Source organism: Xiphias gladius, chromosome 21 (genome assembly GCF_016859285.1).
Source record: "Xiphias gladius isolate SHS-SW01 ecotype Sanya breed wild chromosome 21, ASM1685928v1, whole genome shotgun sequence".
Taxonomy (NCBI): Eukaryota; Metazoa; Chordata; class Actinopteri; order Istiophoriformes; family Xiphiidae; genus Xiphias; species Xiphias gladius.
Window position 1 is genome coordinate 6,284,088 of NC_053420.1, and position 18,413 is coordinate 6,302,500.

Here is an 18,413-nt window from a genome sequence, read left to right on the forward strand (position 1 = left end):
TAGCAGGTGCGTGTCCAAAGGGGGGGGGGGGGGGGAGTCTGGTTTGGCACCAGCCCCAGTTTGTGCCTCTCATGTAGCAGCACGGCCTACGTTTGGGTCACAGAAGTAAGAAACCAGCGTCTTCTAAAAGACAGGAGACCGCTGGTGACCGAAAAAACCCCCAGAAGGTCGTTTAAAGACTCTTTTCGCTGTCCGGTCAATATTTTCAGAATCCATCGAAGACTCTTCGAACCATCTAGATGAAAAAAATGTTCTCACTGCCTCACGATTAAAAAAAAAAGACTTTCACTCCAAGTTACAGCTCGTTTACCTGCGCTTATGCAGCGTGCACCTCGGCCACTAGGCTACTGGGGCGCCCCCAGCGTTGAGTGTTTTTAAACAACCCTCTGGATTTTTCAGACACTGGAGGTTAATTATCCTTTAGAGAAACGACTGACTACCTCTGTGACTCACATGCATCGTACGTTAGGGGCCACAAACTGGGGCTGGTTTGGCACCGACCGCCTGACGAAACGGTGACATAGGCAGAAAAATAAAATGATGGAAATCAAGTGAAATCTCTAATAAAATGATGTTAAATACCTCTTTAGAACACAGGTATAAATATGACAGTCAGTTTTATTACAAGGACTATTAGGTTTTTTCTGTTTTTGTTTGAACGGTCTCGTGTCATCCTTTCCATGTCCAGAAAAGTTCCAGCTGACATTTTTTTGACAAAACCTACTGAATACAACACATTTTTTTAAATGTGGAATTCATGTATGCATACCGTGTTTTTTGGTGTATTTTTTCCACATAAAAACTCTTGATTTATTCTTTAAGTAGGTGTGAAATGGTTGTTAGTGTGGTAGCAGCAGTGTCTCTGGATTCGATGCAGCCGATGCACAATAAATTCGATTTTAAAACTATTTCCCACGTTGCAACTCTATTTCCTATCCAGATAGTTTGAAATAATATGTCTGTACTTGTTTTGTGCAACACAAGGCAAAAAAAATGTGTTATTGTGTATGAAAAAAATGGAAAGTAAGATTAATAGAGACGGATAAATATAACATAAAATGAAATGTTATTTCAATTTTGGTTTACATCATTCAAATCAGAATGAAAGCACACACGTCATTTTTAGTTACAGTCTTTCTTTGGATTAAAAAAAGTTGCAATTGGAAACAGGTAAAGACTTTTCTGTTGTGCAGGCTACTGAATATTTTTATCCAGGTGGTTAGAGGAGACTTTGAGGACTCAGAACGTGGTGCGTGATGATTAATCTCTAAGAAAAACAGGTTTTTAGTCCACAGTAATACATGAGAGACACAAATTGGAGCTTTGTTGGCCTTTGTCCTGTTAGCTTTCCTTGGATCACATGTAGCTCCAGTGCACTAATGTTACCTGCTCATCCTGTTAACTCTCAACTATTAAACCAAGAATAGCAGTGAAGAACAAGAATAAATTAGTCTGGAGACATAATGGTCTGTAGACACTCCTGCCTGTTAGGCCTACAGTCGTCCTTAAGTACTAAACAGCACTTTATCAAGATCCAGATCCAGATAAATACATGAATATAAACAATAAACAAGTACAAGAAAAATTATTCTCTGTGGAAATGAACTAACAACAATAAACCCTCTTTTTCTGTCAAATGAATATTCTGCTGATGTCCGGTGAAGACCTCGTATCTTTGGACACAAAGATACACACATTTTCGTCAAATCCAGAAAACACCGAGACAGTCTCATGATCTGAAAATAGATATCACCAAGACACATGTAATCCTTCCGGTTTTTTTTCTCTAAAGCTTGAAAACCAGCTGAACTGGAAATACGAGGTTTGCCGACCAAGTCACCTCCCCAGGCTCTTCATTTTTTTAAATATTTATTTATTCATTTATTGTTTTTTGTTCCCATGTTTAGCCTACAAGGTCACTCTGTGGCGCAAACCAGACTTCAAGTCAACGTCCACACTGCAACAATCATTGCAGGAACAGTCTGTAACACCTGTTTTTTTTAATCAGGTAATCAGTACACGCAGTCCTTATTCTTCTATTTAATGGCTGGTGTTGGATTCCACAGCAAATAAAGCCACATGGAGTGTTTTCATCATTCTTGTAACGAAGCTCAGTCAAGTTTATTTGGGGCTTTTATTGTGAAGACGGGAAGTCGCTTGTGGGCGGTTGCCGCGGCTCCGGCTCCGGATCCATCCCCGGATCCCGCAACGTCGTCGGCTGCAACCAGTTGTTCCAGTGTGGAGGGCTGCGTGTTCCGTCTCTGTGAACGTCTCTGATATTTCTGAAAACGTAGATTTAAAGGCAAACTCACACGCAGCCTGAGACGTGCAGCCCCATACATGGATTTACACGCAGGTCAGTGTACAGTCACGTACAGACTGAGGCCACGAAGTGAAAGACAGTGTAGAGATACGTGTCAGGGGTCAAGTGCTGCACGGTGATGCGGGCAGCAACTTTCATTCACTCATACCGGAGCAGAATAGAGCAGAATAGACTTCTGTCACCAGTGGACACACAAACTTCGCGGGCAGATTAACCTGTCAGGAAATGCCAGGGTAGAAATTTGTTTTAGGCCCCCTCCTAACCCACTGTCCTCTCTTTATGGAATAATAACAATAATAATAATAATAATAATAATAATAATAACAACAACAATGAAATCCCCCCTTCCCCCCAAATTTCCATTAAACACATTGCACACAGAAGACTATACATGGCAGCTTCATTTTTTTTTTTTTGTCCACTTAACTTTATATAGTTATATTTCTTTTCTTTTATTCTTTCTAAAATTTCATCGTTTATTCAAGCAGATACTTACAGAATATCGCGCCAGATACAGCTAAAAGCCCATATCCACTTGTAGTCCCTGAGCGGAGGCCGCCAACGATGCAGGGGACGGCAGCTAACCGGCACTGTAAGATCTTCATTATTCTACATGACACACACCATGTCAGTACAATATAAAATAATCCAAATCTTACCGCTTGACTTTGACACAGGGGCCCTCTACACGACACGGCCACGGGTTAGTTGATGACGCGGAACCTGCTTTTGTTTGACACTGTACTTTAGTCATGCCGGTCCTCTAACAAATATACAACTAATCACTTTACCAAAACCATGTGGTGTGCAGTGAGCCGGGGGACTTCAGTGGCACTGAGCAGTCTGAAGCCCCGCCCTCGTTGCCTGGTTGGTAATCCAGCCCTGACAGACACACCTTACACTGTGCATTAAATCTACAAACAACAAATACATCATACAGGCATCCACCTCATTACGTTATTTCTAAAGAACGTGCTGAGGAGCAACCAAAAGAGACATATGACATAGTTAGTAAAACTATTCACAGTATACACTCATTCAAATTGTCTTTTTTGTTTTAATCTGGCATGAGGCCTTGACATACAAGTGACCAGTAACATAGAGTACCCTGCACATAGTCTGTCATTACACGCACCTGATTCACATCGTCAAGACCATTGCAGTTTACAGCCTGTTTGGAGAGATAACAGACTAGTCGGGAGAGTAGATGTCATCTAAGAGGACGTGAAGTCCAGATTGTCACGCAGCCTAACTCACCACCACTATACCCACCACAGCAAAACACAGAGGCAGCAAAAATCAAACATGACGAGCTTCATCGAGCGAAGATTTACTGCTTTTAGAGCTTTTAGACCGGTTTGTGGTAGATTGTGAATGTGCACCTAATGGGTGGCATTTTGAAATCAACACCAGCCTATCTTTAGTCTAATGATACCTGTCTTAAAACAATATTAAACACTGTTTTTTTTTTTTAAATCAAGAAAACACAAATTTGTATTCATGAAGTAACTGTTTTACATTTGAATGTAATTTGTGATCTCAATATAATTATCCTAATTAATTTTTTTTAAGAAAACTACCAAAATTGAAAACACAATTCAAACTATGCACAGTCATCACAAACATATTAATGTGAAACAACAGCTTAAGAAAAAATTCAAAGACTAGTCAGTCAAACCGTACAGGTTAATATTAGAATAAGAAGACAGAATAAGAGCTATAAGAATTGTAAACAAAACTATTCACTATGAACAACTCAATGCTTTTTTAAAATTAAATTAAAGATTTTAAAATTATTCAAAGGTTGTTTAAAATGAGAAAAAGTTAATATGATTTGAGATGAACTTGCTTGTTTAAAAAAAATTGTAAGGATCATTGTAAAAAAAAAATTGTATTTCAGTTAAAATGATGATGATACTAAAAACTGATAAAATAATATAATGATAATTATTATTATTATTAACAAACACATTATTATCATTAATAATAATAAAATAATGAGAAGAAGAACAAGAATAAGACAGACAGATAGATAGATATATAGTTAGATAGGTATTTTATCACCAATATAACCAATTCGATAAAAAGCATTACTTTACTAAAGCCTCGCTAAACCAAGACAAGGTGGTATGAATTCGGTTCAGGCACATTCTACGTCTCATTGTTTGGGGTCCTCAGTTGCAGCTCGGCGCCAGTGTCCCGGCTGTCGCAGCAGAAGTACAAGCGAATGAAAAATTTGTGAAATATTCATTGAAATCAAACTATTAGGGAACTTTACATCCTCCGTCGTCCAGCAATGAATCTAGAACTGCTCGGTAACTAACAAAAAAACCGCTCCCTTTCTTTGTGTTCTGTATCGTTCCTATTTCCCTATGTCCTTGTTATGGTTAGCATTGTAAGTTAGCCTAGCATGTTAACAGAAGCCGAAGTTAAAATATAATCACATTAGTTATTAGAATCAAACTGTTAACTTTCTGTTAAACTCTTTACTTTAAATTGGCTCCTAACCTTTTGTCTGAGCCTAATAAATACTTACATGTAAATATTTGTTATTAAATGGAAGCAGACAAAGTGTCAGTTAGCTAAGTTAGCCCCGTTACATTGTCCCTTATTGTATTTTAATTAAATGTTTCTTCATGTTACTTTACCATACGTTTTATTTGTAATTTCTTCTTTCTTTCCCCTCTTAATTTTATTAGGACCACTGGGAGATAAAAACAATACACAGCTGGTCTATATGGCAGGGGGTAACGTTACTATTAAGGAGAAAAACACATACATTTACGAAGCAATAAGTATGCGGAATGGAGGAAAAATACTGAAATTTCAGTTGTTCTGGTTGTACAAAAAATAAAGGGTTCACAAACGTTAAGAGAGATTTTAAACGGTATTTAGAGCATCCGTGTTAATCTATTCAAGGTTTGACGAGTCTAAACATAGTGGTGTTGATACAGGAAAAGCAGCGAGATCATACTTATTTTTGTTTTCAGAAATAGACAAATATCTGAGTCTGAGGTTTTAAAAGTTCTTGCAGTTTACTTGTTAATCTAGTCCAGGGCTAACAAGTCTTGGTAGTGTGGTTTTTGGTTCTGTTTTCGCGAATAAAGGTTTCACAAATCATTGAGCTAGACCTGGGTCTGATGTGGTGAAACAGTGGGGAATTAGCTGAGAAACTCTAACTCTTAATTTTTTTTATAACTTTCCACTTGACCTGCAAATCTGAACTTCAGCCTCATAATAAAATTAGAATATATCTGAGATTAAAGTTTGTTGAGGAGGAAAGGTCTGGTCTGAATAATCGTATTCCATTATTTTATAGCAATAACTGTTGCAAACATTACATTTCATTTTCTGCCGATACTGAGATTATTATCCAGTATGAGCACTGACCTGGTACGAGTGCTCTTTTAATGATTTAACATCTATATACCTGTATAATCAAATGTTTTAGCCTTTTCTTTTTGACACAAAATCTGAAAAAACTGAGGGCTTGCACTTGCAAATTTTCAGTTTTTCATTCTGAAAAATTATGAGTTTATTGCTTTTATTTTTGACTTTCATTTATTTTTCCTGTTTCTTGTTGATTTATCTTGTTGATGACATGTTTTAAAAACTTATTTGATAAAAGTTGTTTCTTCTGTTGTAAATATTCATTTTTTCTTAATTAATGACTCAAACATCAAAATTTCAAGTTTTTTTTTATGTCTTGCGTTAATCTTAGATAATTTCCTGCTTCTTTCTGGTGAATATTCTACTTAAATTACATTCTTCATACATCTTTACATTCTATCTTTAATATTGTCATCCTGATTTTCCATATGGTAATTTTGCTATTTTTGTCTATTATGTGCACACAACATTTATGCATGTTTGTCTGTTCTGAAAGAGGGATCCTCCATCTGTTGTTATTCCTGAACTTTATTCAATTTTTTCCCTATCAAAGTTTTTTTTGTGGAATTTTTTAATTTATCCGAATGGAGGGTGTAAGGATAAAGCATGCATAATGTTCTTCCAAGGCCCAATTACTCTGCTCAGTCACACAGATTGTCTGTCCTATGCTTATGAGAATGAAAGGAGTGGAAGGTTGTGTTGTGTCTCTGAGCCAGCTGTCGCTTTAGTGCACACTTCATGAATGAATGTTACTTTGTTGGTGTTTCTCATCACTGTCTCTTTTTTATTCCTATCCTAGAATCGTTCGGGCAGAACTATCCAGAGGTAAGCCACCAGCTCCTAATGTACACGTGAGGTTGAAGGAGTCCTGGTTAATATTTGTGCACTGACAATCATCCAAATAAATATATAAATGGAGTTTAATCTTTTGTTTTAGACCACAGTGGCGTTAAGCTACTCCTGGACTGCACCACTCAGTGGTGATACAGACTCCGGCCGTGGTTTTAATTGTGGTTGTGTGTGTTGTTAGGAGGCGGATGGCACTCTGGACTGTATCAGTATGGCCCTCACTTGCACCTTCAACCGCTGGGGCACCCTGCTGGCTGTGGGCTGCAACGACGGCCGCATCGTCATCTGGGACTTTCTCACACGGGGCATCGCCAAAATCATCAGCGCACACATCCACCCAGTCTGTTCTTTATGGTGAGAGACATTATACAGTTTGTTGGGTCATCACTGCCTTGCGAATGTCCCATTTAATGCTTGAATACACTCAGATGTATCCATCTTTTACGTGCCTTGCCTGCTCCGTCCACACTAAAATGTGCATTCTTTTCCAAGCTGTTTTCCAAATCTCAATATCTTTGTCCACACTTAAACACCTGAACAATCGGAAAACAGCAAAATCTCTTCTTCTTCGTCCTCTTATTATTTGGCAAAAAACAGAAACTGTGCATCACAGCTAACATTTGGTATTGAGTGGGACACATCCAGCTCAATACTGCTGCTGAGTCCAAGCTGGTTAAACATCTGCTCATTCCCCCCCTGCTCTTCGTGATCGCTTACACTGTGTTGTAATACAGCAAAATGTACGATTAATTTGTTCGGAGCACTTGAATTGAGGATGAAAAAGCGATCTGATTGCGGTTCATAAATACTACCAGTTAAACAGGGACTCAGTCCCTAGCTGCTGCATTGCGGTGTTGATAAAATCAACAAAAATCAAATTTTGTAATTGTGATGTCATCTGACATCGCATTGGCGTAGGGTACGCGGCTACACTGTACGTACAGCATCGATTCAACGCAGAAGTAGGCAGCCTTTAGACGTGACAGAATCCATAAATATCTTTTTGATGATATGTGTTTGTGTGCCTGTGTGCGCGCGCTTTCAGCTGGAGTCGAGACGGACACAAGCTGGTGAGCGCCTCCACAGACAACATTGTCTCACAGTGGGACGTCCTGACTGGAGACTGTGACCAGAGATTCCGTTTCCCGTCACCCATCCTGAAGCTGCAGTACCACCCCAGAGACATGTGAGTGAGCGGACATGTTACATGTGAGGTGATCGAAGGTTTAGCTGTTGGTCAGATAACCCACGAACAACAGTGACATCCCATGATGGGTTTTTGCCAATTTAATCTGTCTCGACCAGTGATAAGCTAACGTACTATGCCATACTAAAAATTCTGTTTGTGTTTTAGGGACAAGGTACTGGTGTGTCCCATGAAGTCCGCCCCGGTCCTGCTGACTCTGTCAGACTCCCAACATGTTGTCCTGCCTGTGGACGATGACTCAGACCTGAATGTGGTGGCAGCCTTTGACAGACGGGGCGAGTACATCTACACTGGCAACGCCAAAGGAAAGGTCAGCCTCTCCATCATTCAAACTGTATTCACGGTACACCATTCATTCACTGCGCTGGATTTTAAGACAGCACAAGTAAATAAGAAATTGATTGAGAAAAAGCTCAGTGTTACTAGTTTCTACGTGTAGAATTACAACATTTCAGGCGTCCCCAATCTAAAAAACACCGTGGCAGATATGAGTGTATACAACCCTCTACATAGGCTGCTCCAATTTTCACCTGAATTGTACCACTTTTGATCAGAGGAACTAACATTTATACATTAACCTTCATTCACATTTTATACTCAAAACTGTTTGAATGACATCCAGAGTTTTTGCAATTTTCTTTCACCATTGTGTTACCCTCTGTCTGTTGTTGCAGATCCTGGTGTTGAACACAAACACTCAGGAGCTGGTGGCGTCCTTCAGAGTGACCACTGGCACCAGCAACACCACTGCCATCAAATCCATTGAATTTGCACGCAAGGGCAGGTGAGAGGCAACAGGACGTGTATCTGTATCTAAACCTGGATGGAAAAACAAACACAATGACGACACAATCTAAACATTAAGTTTTAGTTCATGTAAGCTTGTCTATCTTCTGCCACACAGTCAAACGGATTCCCTGTTGATTGTGGAACAGATACATATTACAGTATATACACAGAACACAAAGAAACTCATGTCAATAGGCCCAGCTGTGAAAGCAGAGTTCTTCTTTTGCTTTCTTTTCCTGGCTCTCTAATTTTACCTGTCCTTTGTCCACCTGTCCTGTTTTCTCTGCAGTTGCTTCCTCATAAACACGGCAGACCGGATCATCAGAGTGTACGACGGCAGGGAGATACTGACCTGTGGCCGGGACGGTGAACCTGAACCCATGCAGAAACTACAGGACCTGGTCAACAGGTGCGTCACCGCAGGATGCTGTTCCATTACACCAGAGGACATGTGTTGTTGGGATTAAAAATTAAACTAAAGGTGTTGCTAAATTAGATTTTTTTTTTATGTGGGAAATTGCAGTGATAGAATTGGTAAGCATTCTTCCATTTTGACAAGTGTTTGTGTAAAACTTGCTGAGAAAAAAAATTGAAAGCTCTTGCAAATATTGCAGGGATCGGCTGAATTTCAATGACTGAGATTGAAGTTTCCCAGGCTACCACTTGCTGGCAAAGTATCATGTTTTGCATCTGTCTCTTGATCTCTATTTGTTCATGTCCTCTATTTGTGTTTTTTTGTGCTCAGGACTCCGTGGAAGCGCTGCTGTTTCTCTGGGGATGGCGAGTACATTGTGGCCGGTTCGGCCAGGCAGCACGCCCTGTACATCTGGGAGAAGAGCATCGGTAACCTGGTGAAGATCCTGCATGGAACCAGAGGAGAGCTGCTGCTGGATGTCGCTGTAAGGACGTCAGGACCGAAATTCTGGCTCACTAGAGCACAGTGTTGTGATTTAACCGTTGACACAACACATGTTGATGTATTTTCATTTATATTGAGACACTGTGCTGTTTACAATCAGATAATTTACCCATCTAACCTTTGACCTCTGTTCAGTGGCATCCTGTCCGTCCGATTATCGCCTCCATCTCCAGTGGAGTGGTGTCGATCTGGGCTCAGAACCAAGTGGTAAGTGGACAGTAATAGTTAAAGGCTGGATGTACATGAATGAGCAACATCACAGATTCATTATTTCAGTTTTAATTCATGTTTCTGATCATTTGGCTTCATTTTAGTAGCCAAAAATTTTGGTAAATTAAGCACAGCTACCAGCTGGTTTGATGTAAAATGGCATTATAGTGTAACTGATGTGTGAATCTTTGTTTGTCCACAGGAAAACTGGAGCGCTTTTGCTCCAGACTTCAAAGAACTGGATGAGAACGTGGAGTACGAAGAGCGAGAGTCAGAGTTTGACATTGAGGATGAAGACAAGAGTGAACCTGAGCAGACAGGTAACATACACACATACAGACTACAAACACAGGGGGCCTGTGGTTGTTCACATTTATCCAGTTTTGACTTTGGTTGTAAAATAGTGTTTAAACAGGGTGGAGTTTTGGGGTTATAGTGTAGAAACCTTTAATGGACCTACAATGCAATGGGCAAAATAAATGTATGAGCTACTTGCAGCCGGATATAATACAAATTATGACTGGTGGTTGAACGGGAACATCTCAGGGAAACAAATAGTAGTAAAAAATTAGTAGTAAAACGTTAGAGCAAATGTTATGCTTTCTCCTCATTAAGATTACTTTGCAGTGGCGATCTTAAGTCAGTTTGACTGATGATTGTTGGTATTTCCTGTTAGTCCAAAACAATAGAGACCATTATTTCTTGTATAATCCTTCCTGAATTATTTTAATTAGGGTGGTTGCTAAAACAGCAGTCACCCTGTTGTGAATTAATCCCATGAGACAAACGTGAGCCTGCTGTCTGTAGTTGGACCGCCACCTGTTCTGTTGTCAGATGCACTGGTCTTACTGGTTTCACTGGTTTTCTCTGCATGTCTCACGTTGCAGGTGCAGACGCTGCAGAGGATGAAGAGGTGGATGTCACCACTGTTGACCCCATAGTTGCTTTTTGCAGCAGGTGAGAAAGAACAAGGCAAACTACTACATCAGTGTAAACAGTGCTCCCTCTTTGATCTGAGAAGTATTGTGTTTTATTTTTTTGATTTTTTTAGATGAAGCCCCCATTTCATCTCAATCTCTTCCCTGAATCATCAAAACCTTTTAGTCCTAAGTATCATAACTGGAAACTAGCTTGGTCCTAGTTCAGCACTTGCCAACTGGGTCCTCACGAATGCTGTGATAAAATCAAATCCACAGCAGCAGCTTGTTTCTGCAGTTAGCCAGCTCAATTAAAAATAATCATAACTAAAGGTAAACCCACAAGCTTATTCCGCTGCTTTCAACCACATCTTAAAGAGTATGGACTTGGCAAGCTCCATCTCCTAATGAGGAAGCAAGTAAGTGGTCTTACTAGTCAGAAAAGAACAGAGCAAGCTCAGTTTTTGACTTCGACTTTCATTTTCATGCATCAGTTCAACACAACTGAACTATGTCATCCAACTTTTGTCATACAAAAGTTGCCTCTCTCAATAAAAGATTAAAGGAAACTATAATTAAAAGGATGGCACCTAGTTGTACCTTTTTTCTTTTATTACTAATGATCTTAGCAGACTATCAGTTCCTCATCGATATCTTCATGACATGATGGATGGACCAAAGCTTTCTGCAGTTGAATGCTGACAAAACTGTTATATTGGACATGACTCCTACTGTGAAAACAGTTCAACATTCTTTGGGGTTTTTTTTCTCGCCATTTAACGCCGGTTTGCAAGAATCCGAAGAACAGTCACATCAAAACTATTTCAGTTATGCTTCTGAGCTTCAGCTCAGAAATATTGTTAAAATTAGATCCATCCTTTCCCATTGTTGTAAAAGCAAACACCAAATGGCTTCGCTCACATTACTCTGATTTTAGCTTCACTACACTGGCCTCCAGTTTGTTTTAGAATTGCTTTTATAAATCTTGTAATTACCTACAAAGAATGACATGGCAAGGACTCAGGAGTACTTTGCTGAACTCCTTCACAATGTCTCCGTTCACCTGAACAGTTGTATTTCTCCCTCAAACTGAACTGTTCTTTTCTAACTCTAATCAACAGGGGACAAAGGTTTTTCAAACGTGTCCTGTAAACTCTGGAACAGCCGACAGTATCACGATAGAGTGGTTGATTCTGTTAACAGTTTTAAATATTGTTTATTTAATACTGTGTTTATTTTAACAGAATTCAGACCGCTATGTTTATTAAGCAATAAGCAGTACAAATAATGATTATGATTATTATAAATCTATGGCCTGCCTGAATTTACTATTCAACTACTGAGTGTCTTGTCTTTTTGTGTCCTGTAGTGATGAGGAGCTGGAGGACTATAAGGCCCTGCTGTACCTGCCCATTGCCCCTGAAGTTGAGGATCCAGAGGAAAACCCCTTCGGCCCCCCCCCGGATGCATCGGTCCAGGCTTCAGCCCCGGAGGACGCGGTAGCTGGCGGTGACAAGAAGCAGCGGCAGCCTTCATCTGAAGGTGGCCCAGCCAAAAAGAAAGCCCGCACCACCACCATCGAACTGCAGGGGGTGCCCAGCGACGGTGAGAGAGAAGAACACAGCAATATATACACCCACCAGATGCGATGTCGGGGTTCCCGTTTTTATATTACACGAATGAATCACTTTGTAAATTAAGTATAACGTACATTTCCACAGCACTAATCATCATAATAACCATCAGTGAAACCACAGAGTCATGTCATGCTCTCCACTCAGCTGCGCTCACTTTCTCTGCTTAACACTAATGCTGCTTTCATACACTGAGCAATTCCAGTCTCTTCTAGTCACTTTCAGTCACGCAAGCAGCCTGGTATGTTGGTCTGTCAGTTGGTCCACCACTTTGGTTCAGACTAACATATCTTTACAACTATTAGATTCATTGCCATAAAATTTTTGTACAAACAATTCTCATCTCCGGAGGATGAATCCTAATGACATTGGTGATCAACTGACTTTTATTGAAGCACCACCATGAGGTCACATTTTTCACTTATCCAGCAAAGTAGCTCAACATCTACTCAACGAAATGACACAGATTTTATTAGTACAGACATTCGCCCCCCTCATCCTCGGCTCTACTTGTACTGTCGTAATTAGCAAATGATAGCATGCAGTCAAAAGAGTGAGTGAATGAAAACGGTTTTAGTGTTAAAAAGAAAAACTGAGAGCAGCAGAATGATTGTGCTGTAGAAATGTGCATTATACTGCATTTACAAAGTGAGACAATTTTAGTAGAGGTAATTGAATACCAGCCTTTCATCATTATCATATGTGTATTAGCATTTGAAAATTAGCTAACATTAGCTTTTGTTTTATTGTCCCAATGATGACCCTCGGTCTGTCCTCTCTCTTCTCAGAGGTTCACCCCCTACTGGGTGTGAAGGGGGATGGCAAGTCCAAGAAGAAGACAGCAGGTCGGCCCAAAGGCTCCAAAGGTAAAGACAAAGACTTCCCCTTCAGGCCCAAGCCTTACAGGGGCGAACGGTCCTCCTTCCCCGTGGAATCCTTGGGCAGCTCTGGCCCGGGAGTTGGAGTTGGAGTTGGAGTTGGAATTGGAGTTGGAGTTGGAGTTGGAGTTGGAGTTGGAGTTGGAGTTGGAGGAGGAGGAGGGATGAAGGGCAGGGCAGAGGGGGGCCTGGCCACAGGTAAGCATGCCACCGCCCCTGCTGCTGCTGCTGAGTCTGGGAGCTCTGCTAGTCCTGTTGCCCTGCTAGTCTGACTGACTCCTCACCAGCCCAGCCTGTCTCCAAAGCACCCACCCCGTCCCTCCCTGTACTGCTGCCACCCACCCCCCACCCCACCCCCACCCCCACCCCCACCCCCACCCCTCCCCTCCCAACCGCACAGCTCACTGACAGACCCCCACTTGTTGTAAAGCCATAGTCTGGAGGTCGGAACACAGAACAAGCACAAGACCCGTGTTTAACTGAATTACATCTGATCCTGTTTGAAAAGACAAACATCGCACAGTTTGACCAGCACCACCAAGAAATTATCGTAGTTTATTAGTCCAGACTGTAACTGGAGCTCATCTGTCCTAAACGATGACAACAACAGCTATCTTTTACGGTAACTTTATGGGGGAAAGATTACTGCGTGGTCACTACGTTTCCCTCACTTTCCCTCACAGGAGCTACTCAAATATTCAACAGGCCTCTTTTAAAATCCGTTTTCGTGTACGTACTACCTTGATTATGGAGGTGGGCGACATGGCCTCAAAATATTATCAGTACATTGCAAGATATGTTTGCGATAACAGTATTTAAATGATTAAACAAGCAGCTCTCTGCTCGTGCTGTGAGTTTTTCCTAACACATCTCCACCTGATCGGGACTCATTGGTCCATTTCCCTTTCCTTTTCCCAACCTGTTAAAGCACTGTTTTTTTTCTTTTTTCCCAACACTATGACTTGCCATGCTGTTGTTGCTGTAAGTAGTCAACACGTAAATATGTCAACGTGAACAATGTGATATGGCGCACTACATGGTTACCAGATGATCTTTTATATGTATAAAGATTTCTTGACAGTTCCTACAAAAGGCTAATAGATTTAAAAATAGCTAAGCTTTTACAGTAAAGTCCTGTGGCCGGTTTGCTTTGATTTTTCACCAAAAATTTCCTGCAAGTCACTGGTAGACAGACAGTGTTCCTCTTTTTCAGAGTTAAACTGAGATGTTTCACACGGGCCTAAACAAATAAAAATGTTCCAACTGAGGCAAACAGGGTAGCCGTGACAACACCCTAAGAATATTATTCCGTCCACATGATCTACATGAATACTGTATGAAATGCGAGCTCTTCTAATTTTTCTCTATTGAGACAGTGGCCACACCTGAACTGATGCTTTTTAAACCAGCTGTGGTACATTTTGCCTTTTCAGTTCACTTACAGAGAACATTGCTCTCATGTGAAAAGTTCTCAGTCTGCTTCCAAGTGAACTCTGGTTGACTTACTTTGAATTGCAAAGCGGAGCAGCCACGGGACTATGTGTTAGATAGGAAATCAGTATGAATTTAAACCAATTTAAATTTTCAGATTTTTTTAGATGATGATGGCACCTTGTACTTTAGTCACATTGAAATATAGGACATGTCATCTAGTCCATCTGATTCTCTCTTTCCATTGTTATTTATGATGCACACAGTCTGCTACAGTCTACATTAATGTTCCTATGCAGCTATAGTTTGGATTTTATTGAGCCTGATTCCAGTTCAGATCAATGTTCTCTGATGTAATGATAGAGAATAATTGAATTTATCATTACTTTATCTTGCATTCTACAAGATAGATCTGTTATCTATCGGTATCTGTTTTTTACTTGGTTCCACTTGGTTCTGAGAGGTTATGATGTGGGTTGCATGCCGGGAACTAAGATCCCTGTGTTGCCCAAGAGTTCTTGCTAAAATCTAGTTTTAGAGTGCATGGGCCATTGTGTTTGTACACTGAAGTCAGTCGTGCGTAATAAAACTAAGACGCCTTTATCAGAGCTAACACACCCACTCTGTCATAGCTACAGTCCAACCTTGAAGTTAAGTAATTGCAGTGATATAACTGGTTCAACCTTCCAGCTTTTCACGTTTCCTCGAGCTACTTTTCATGCTAAAATGGTAGCTCACAGTTCAGCCTTTTGGCTAAATATTGTTTTACAATAAGTGACAAAGCGCAGTGCGAAATCTGTGAACGTAAACTCTGCAGGCTGTTCAACTAGTGTCAAAATCAGACGTGCAGGGCTCAAATCAGAGAGCAGAGCGGCGTTCAGCAGGTGTTTCAGCTAAATTAAATGTAAAATAAAAAAGCTCCAAACCACCAAACAATAAACTGAAATAGCTGGGTATGATGGTTTCTGCCTGTCTGCTGCAGCCATAATAACCTCGCATCAGCACTGTAAGGATGTTCAGGCACTGCCATAGAGTCACTGAGACACATTAAAACTGATCAGAGGATATACCCCTCTGTGTGGTTCGCGTCGTATTTTTTCTACCATTGAAGGATCTGTCCAGTAGTAATTTATATTTTTCTTATTGTCAACAAATCCCACGGGCGGACCCAGACCAACAATGAATTGATCTAACTAAAAAGTATTGCTTGTTTATCTAAAGCCTAATGTATCTTATTCCTCTGTGCCATGGAGCTCCATTAAAAATACATCAGTGAGCCACACTGTTGCAGTGGGTGACATGTTCCTTCATCACCATTAACACACACACACACACACACACACACACACACACATACACACACACATAATACTCACGAGAGCATCAAATGTACATTAGTATGCTGATTATTTCCCAAAAATAACCATTTCCATTTGATAGTAGTGAAACAATGAAAGTACTGAGGAACAGACTAATTAATTGTTTTTGTTGTTTGGTCTTTTCATGGGATTAATTGACAATGAAAAAAAAAAATTAAAAACACCACACTGATCTTTAAGGTTTAGTTCTTATTTTAATAAAATATTACCACATAATCTAACACAAATCTGCATTTAGAAAACACCAAAAAAAAACAGAAAAGTGTTAGAAACTTGGCACAGGTGCCTGAATAGAAACAAGCTGTTTGTCCTTACATTCAGAGGTAGTTCACAGTGGTTGAATTTACAGTGACTAGTCTGGTACCTACATAGTTTTATCTCTCCGAGACTCTGGCTTTGTGACTATACAACCTCTGCTAACCTCAGCCTCACTCTGTCTAATTTGCCGTCATTTAAACTTTGGTGAAGTTGGGCTGTGGTTGGCAAATGGGTGTTGACATGGCTGATGGTGGGATGGTGCAGCTTGTTTCCCTGCAGGCTAGCCGGCTAGTCTACATTTACTTCCTGCTTGGCCTTTGACCCTCCTGCTCCCACTCCCACCTCGCTCCTTGGGCTTGCCATGTGACATAAATGTTTGTCCGCAGCAGCGCTGCTCAGGTCCTGCCTTTTTTGTCTCTGTGTGTGTCAGAGAGATGTGGGGGGACGGTGTAAGTTTATGCAGTCGACATTGATGTCTGAACTCATCCTACTTTCCAATAAAAATTCTGTTACTTACCAGCTACGTGACCCTGTAGGTGTGCAGTATAAATTTAGATTTTCCCAAAAATTCAAGCCATGCAGCTTGAAATTAATAGGCCATTGTGTGTGTAAAACCAATGTGTATCAACTGCACAATGGTTTTCCCCAGAATCAAATGACTAACTGTATTGAAAGTGAGATGTTTAGTTGACTAACATCGGTATGTTACTGCTTATTTTACTAATGAAGTCAAGCCACTTGTGAAATCTGAAGACAGGGAGAAAGAACAAGAAAAAAAAAAACAAAGCTGACATCTTACTTAAAACATTCTTAAAGGAATAATTCAGTATTTTGGGAAATGCACTTAAAGGGTAAAGTTTTTGCCTCTGTGCAGTGTCGCTGGCTATTGGCTGGGTTGTCAGATTCGTTAAATGAGCACAAGTTTTAGTTTTGGTCTCTGTAATGGCACGACAATATCAAACCTGACAACTTCACGGTGATGACAAGAATTCAGGAAACCGCACAGTCATGGCACTGACTATTGTTTGTCAAACCGTCATTTTTACATATCTGTTTGCGTACAAATTAAACAAACAAGATATGTGTTTATTTTTGAGCTTTGGATGTGTTGATGGATGTATTGTTGAACTTTGGACAGAGCCAGGCTAACAGTTCCCTGCTCTCAGTCTTAATGCTAAGCTAGGCCAACAAGGTCCTGATCCCAGCTCCGTACTTAACACGCAGACATGACTGATATCCATCTTCTCATCTCACTCTCAGACAGAAAGAAAATAAGACTATTTGGCAAATCATAGTGATTTAATGTAATGTTTTGCCTTAAGCACCATTTCAGTAACAAATTATTAAAACCTGGCAGTGTGTCGAGCTGACAATCAGTTCTGAAAATGACCTTGTTGTTACTGATACCTGCTAAAAAACGTCAAAAAAAGGGTTTTGTATTCTGCAATTTTAAAGAATTGTTTCAGAGCTGATATTGAAATTCAGGAGTAAAATTTGCCAAGTTATTAAAAATATGTAATTATATCCATGTCTGGTCTGAAGGCTAAGTTATAATTTCACAATTTGAAATGTATCCAACAAATCAAAATACAACAGATTCTCAACTGCAGAGAGAACCAGGCCTTTATTTCTTATTTGCCCTGTTTTACAAGTATATTTGATCAATTTTAGTTGTTTTCTGATCTTGCTGTTGATGCAAAGTCAACACTTCCTCCAGGTTTATCTGGTGTCTTGATAAAATCAGCAGTACGTACATTTCCGCTGCACTAATTCAACCAGTACAAAAACAGAGATGTGTCATACTCACCACTCTGGTGGTCTCACTTTCTCCTCTTTAACAGGAATACCGTTGTTATCCTTTCATTTCAGTCACTTCTACTTTTCTCTTCTTTTTCTGTCGCTGTTGATCTGCCTCTGTTGCTCAGTGCAACTTCCTGCACGTGTTTCAATTTAAAAGCCTTTCAGTGGCTTGAAACATCTTCAGAAAGGATAAAGTTTTATTAGTAGTAGCTTAATAGTGATAGAAAAAACAGCATAGTAGACACGCTTGAATTAATTAATTTGTGGATCAAAACAATAATTTCTGTTAGGGGGGAGGAAGTGTTTTAAGGAGTGTGGTGAGCAACACATGACTGTAGTTGTGCTGTGGAAATGTACAATGTGAAATATGAGTGTACAGTTAATTCCACCCTTCCTCCAGTGTTTGCTTGTGTTGGCTATTATTTGAAA

The 18,413-nt window shown here is 40.2% G+C and overlaps 1 protein-coding gene and 1 long non-coding RNA gene across 5 annotated transcripts in view; one reads left to right on the forward strand and one right to left on the reverse strand.

The window, feature by feature from the left end:
• Window positions 1-1,124: 1,124 nt before the first annotated feature.
• Window positions 1,125-3,192, reverse strand: LOC120807570. 2 transcript variants are annotated; one of them, XR_005709848.1, is made up of 4 exons: window positions 2,983-3,192; window positions 2,820-2,913; window positions 2,377-2,538; window positions 1,125-2,282 (listed from the first exon to the last, which is right to left on the reverse strand). It is a non-coding gene; the product is annotated as an uncharacterized LOC120807570 (long non-coding RNA). The 2 variants fall into 2 exon arrangements; XR_005709847.1 differs by lacking the exon at window positions 1,125-2,282 and having other exon boundaries at window positions 2,301-2,538.
• Window positions 2,227-18,413, forward strand: part of rbbp5 (retinoblastoma binding protein 5) — a 16,721-nt gene continuing 534 nt past the window's right edge. Inside the window, exons 1-13 of one of the 3 annotated variants that reach the window (XM_040159767.1) lie at window positions 2,227-2,356; window positions 6,513-6,538; window positions 6,744-6,916; window positions 7,608-7,748; window positions 7,917-8,079; window positions 8,444-8,553; window positions 8,848-8,967; window positions 9,304-9,457; window positions 9,613-9,684; window positions 9,890-10,007; window positions 10,575-10,644; window positions 11,974-12,209; window positions 13,027-13,314. In XM_040159767.1, coding sequence (XP_040015701.1) covers window positions 2,341-2,356; window positions 6,513-6,538; window positions 6,744-6,916; window positions 7,608-7,748; window positions 7,917-8,079; window positions 8,444-8,553; window positions 8,848-8,967; window positions 9,304-9,457; window positions 9,613-9,684; window positions 9,890-10,007; window positions 10,575-10,644; window positions 11,974-12,209; window positions 13,027-13,314 — 1,687 coding nt within the window. In that variant the 5' untranslated portion in view covers window positions 2,227-2,340. Of the gene's footprint in view, window positions 2,357-4,473; window positions 4,639-6,512; window positions 6,539-6,743; window positions 6,917-7,607; window positions 7,749-7,916; window positions 8,080-8,443; window positions 8,554-8,847; window positions 8,968-9,303; window positions 9,458-9,612; window positions 9,685-9,889; window positions 10,008-10,574; window positions 10,645-11,973; window positions 12,210-13,026; window positions 13,315-18,413 lie in introns of those variants that run through there. The other 2 variants (XM_040159766.1, XM_040159768.1) reach the window with 2 other exon arrangements.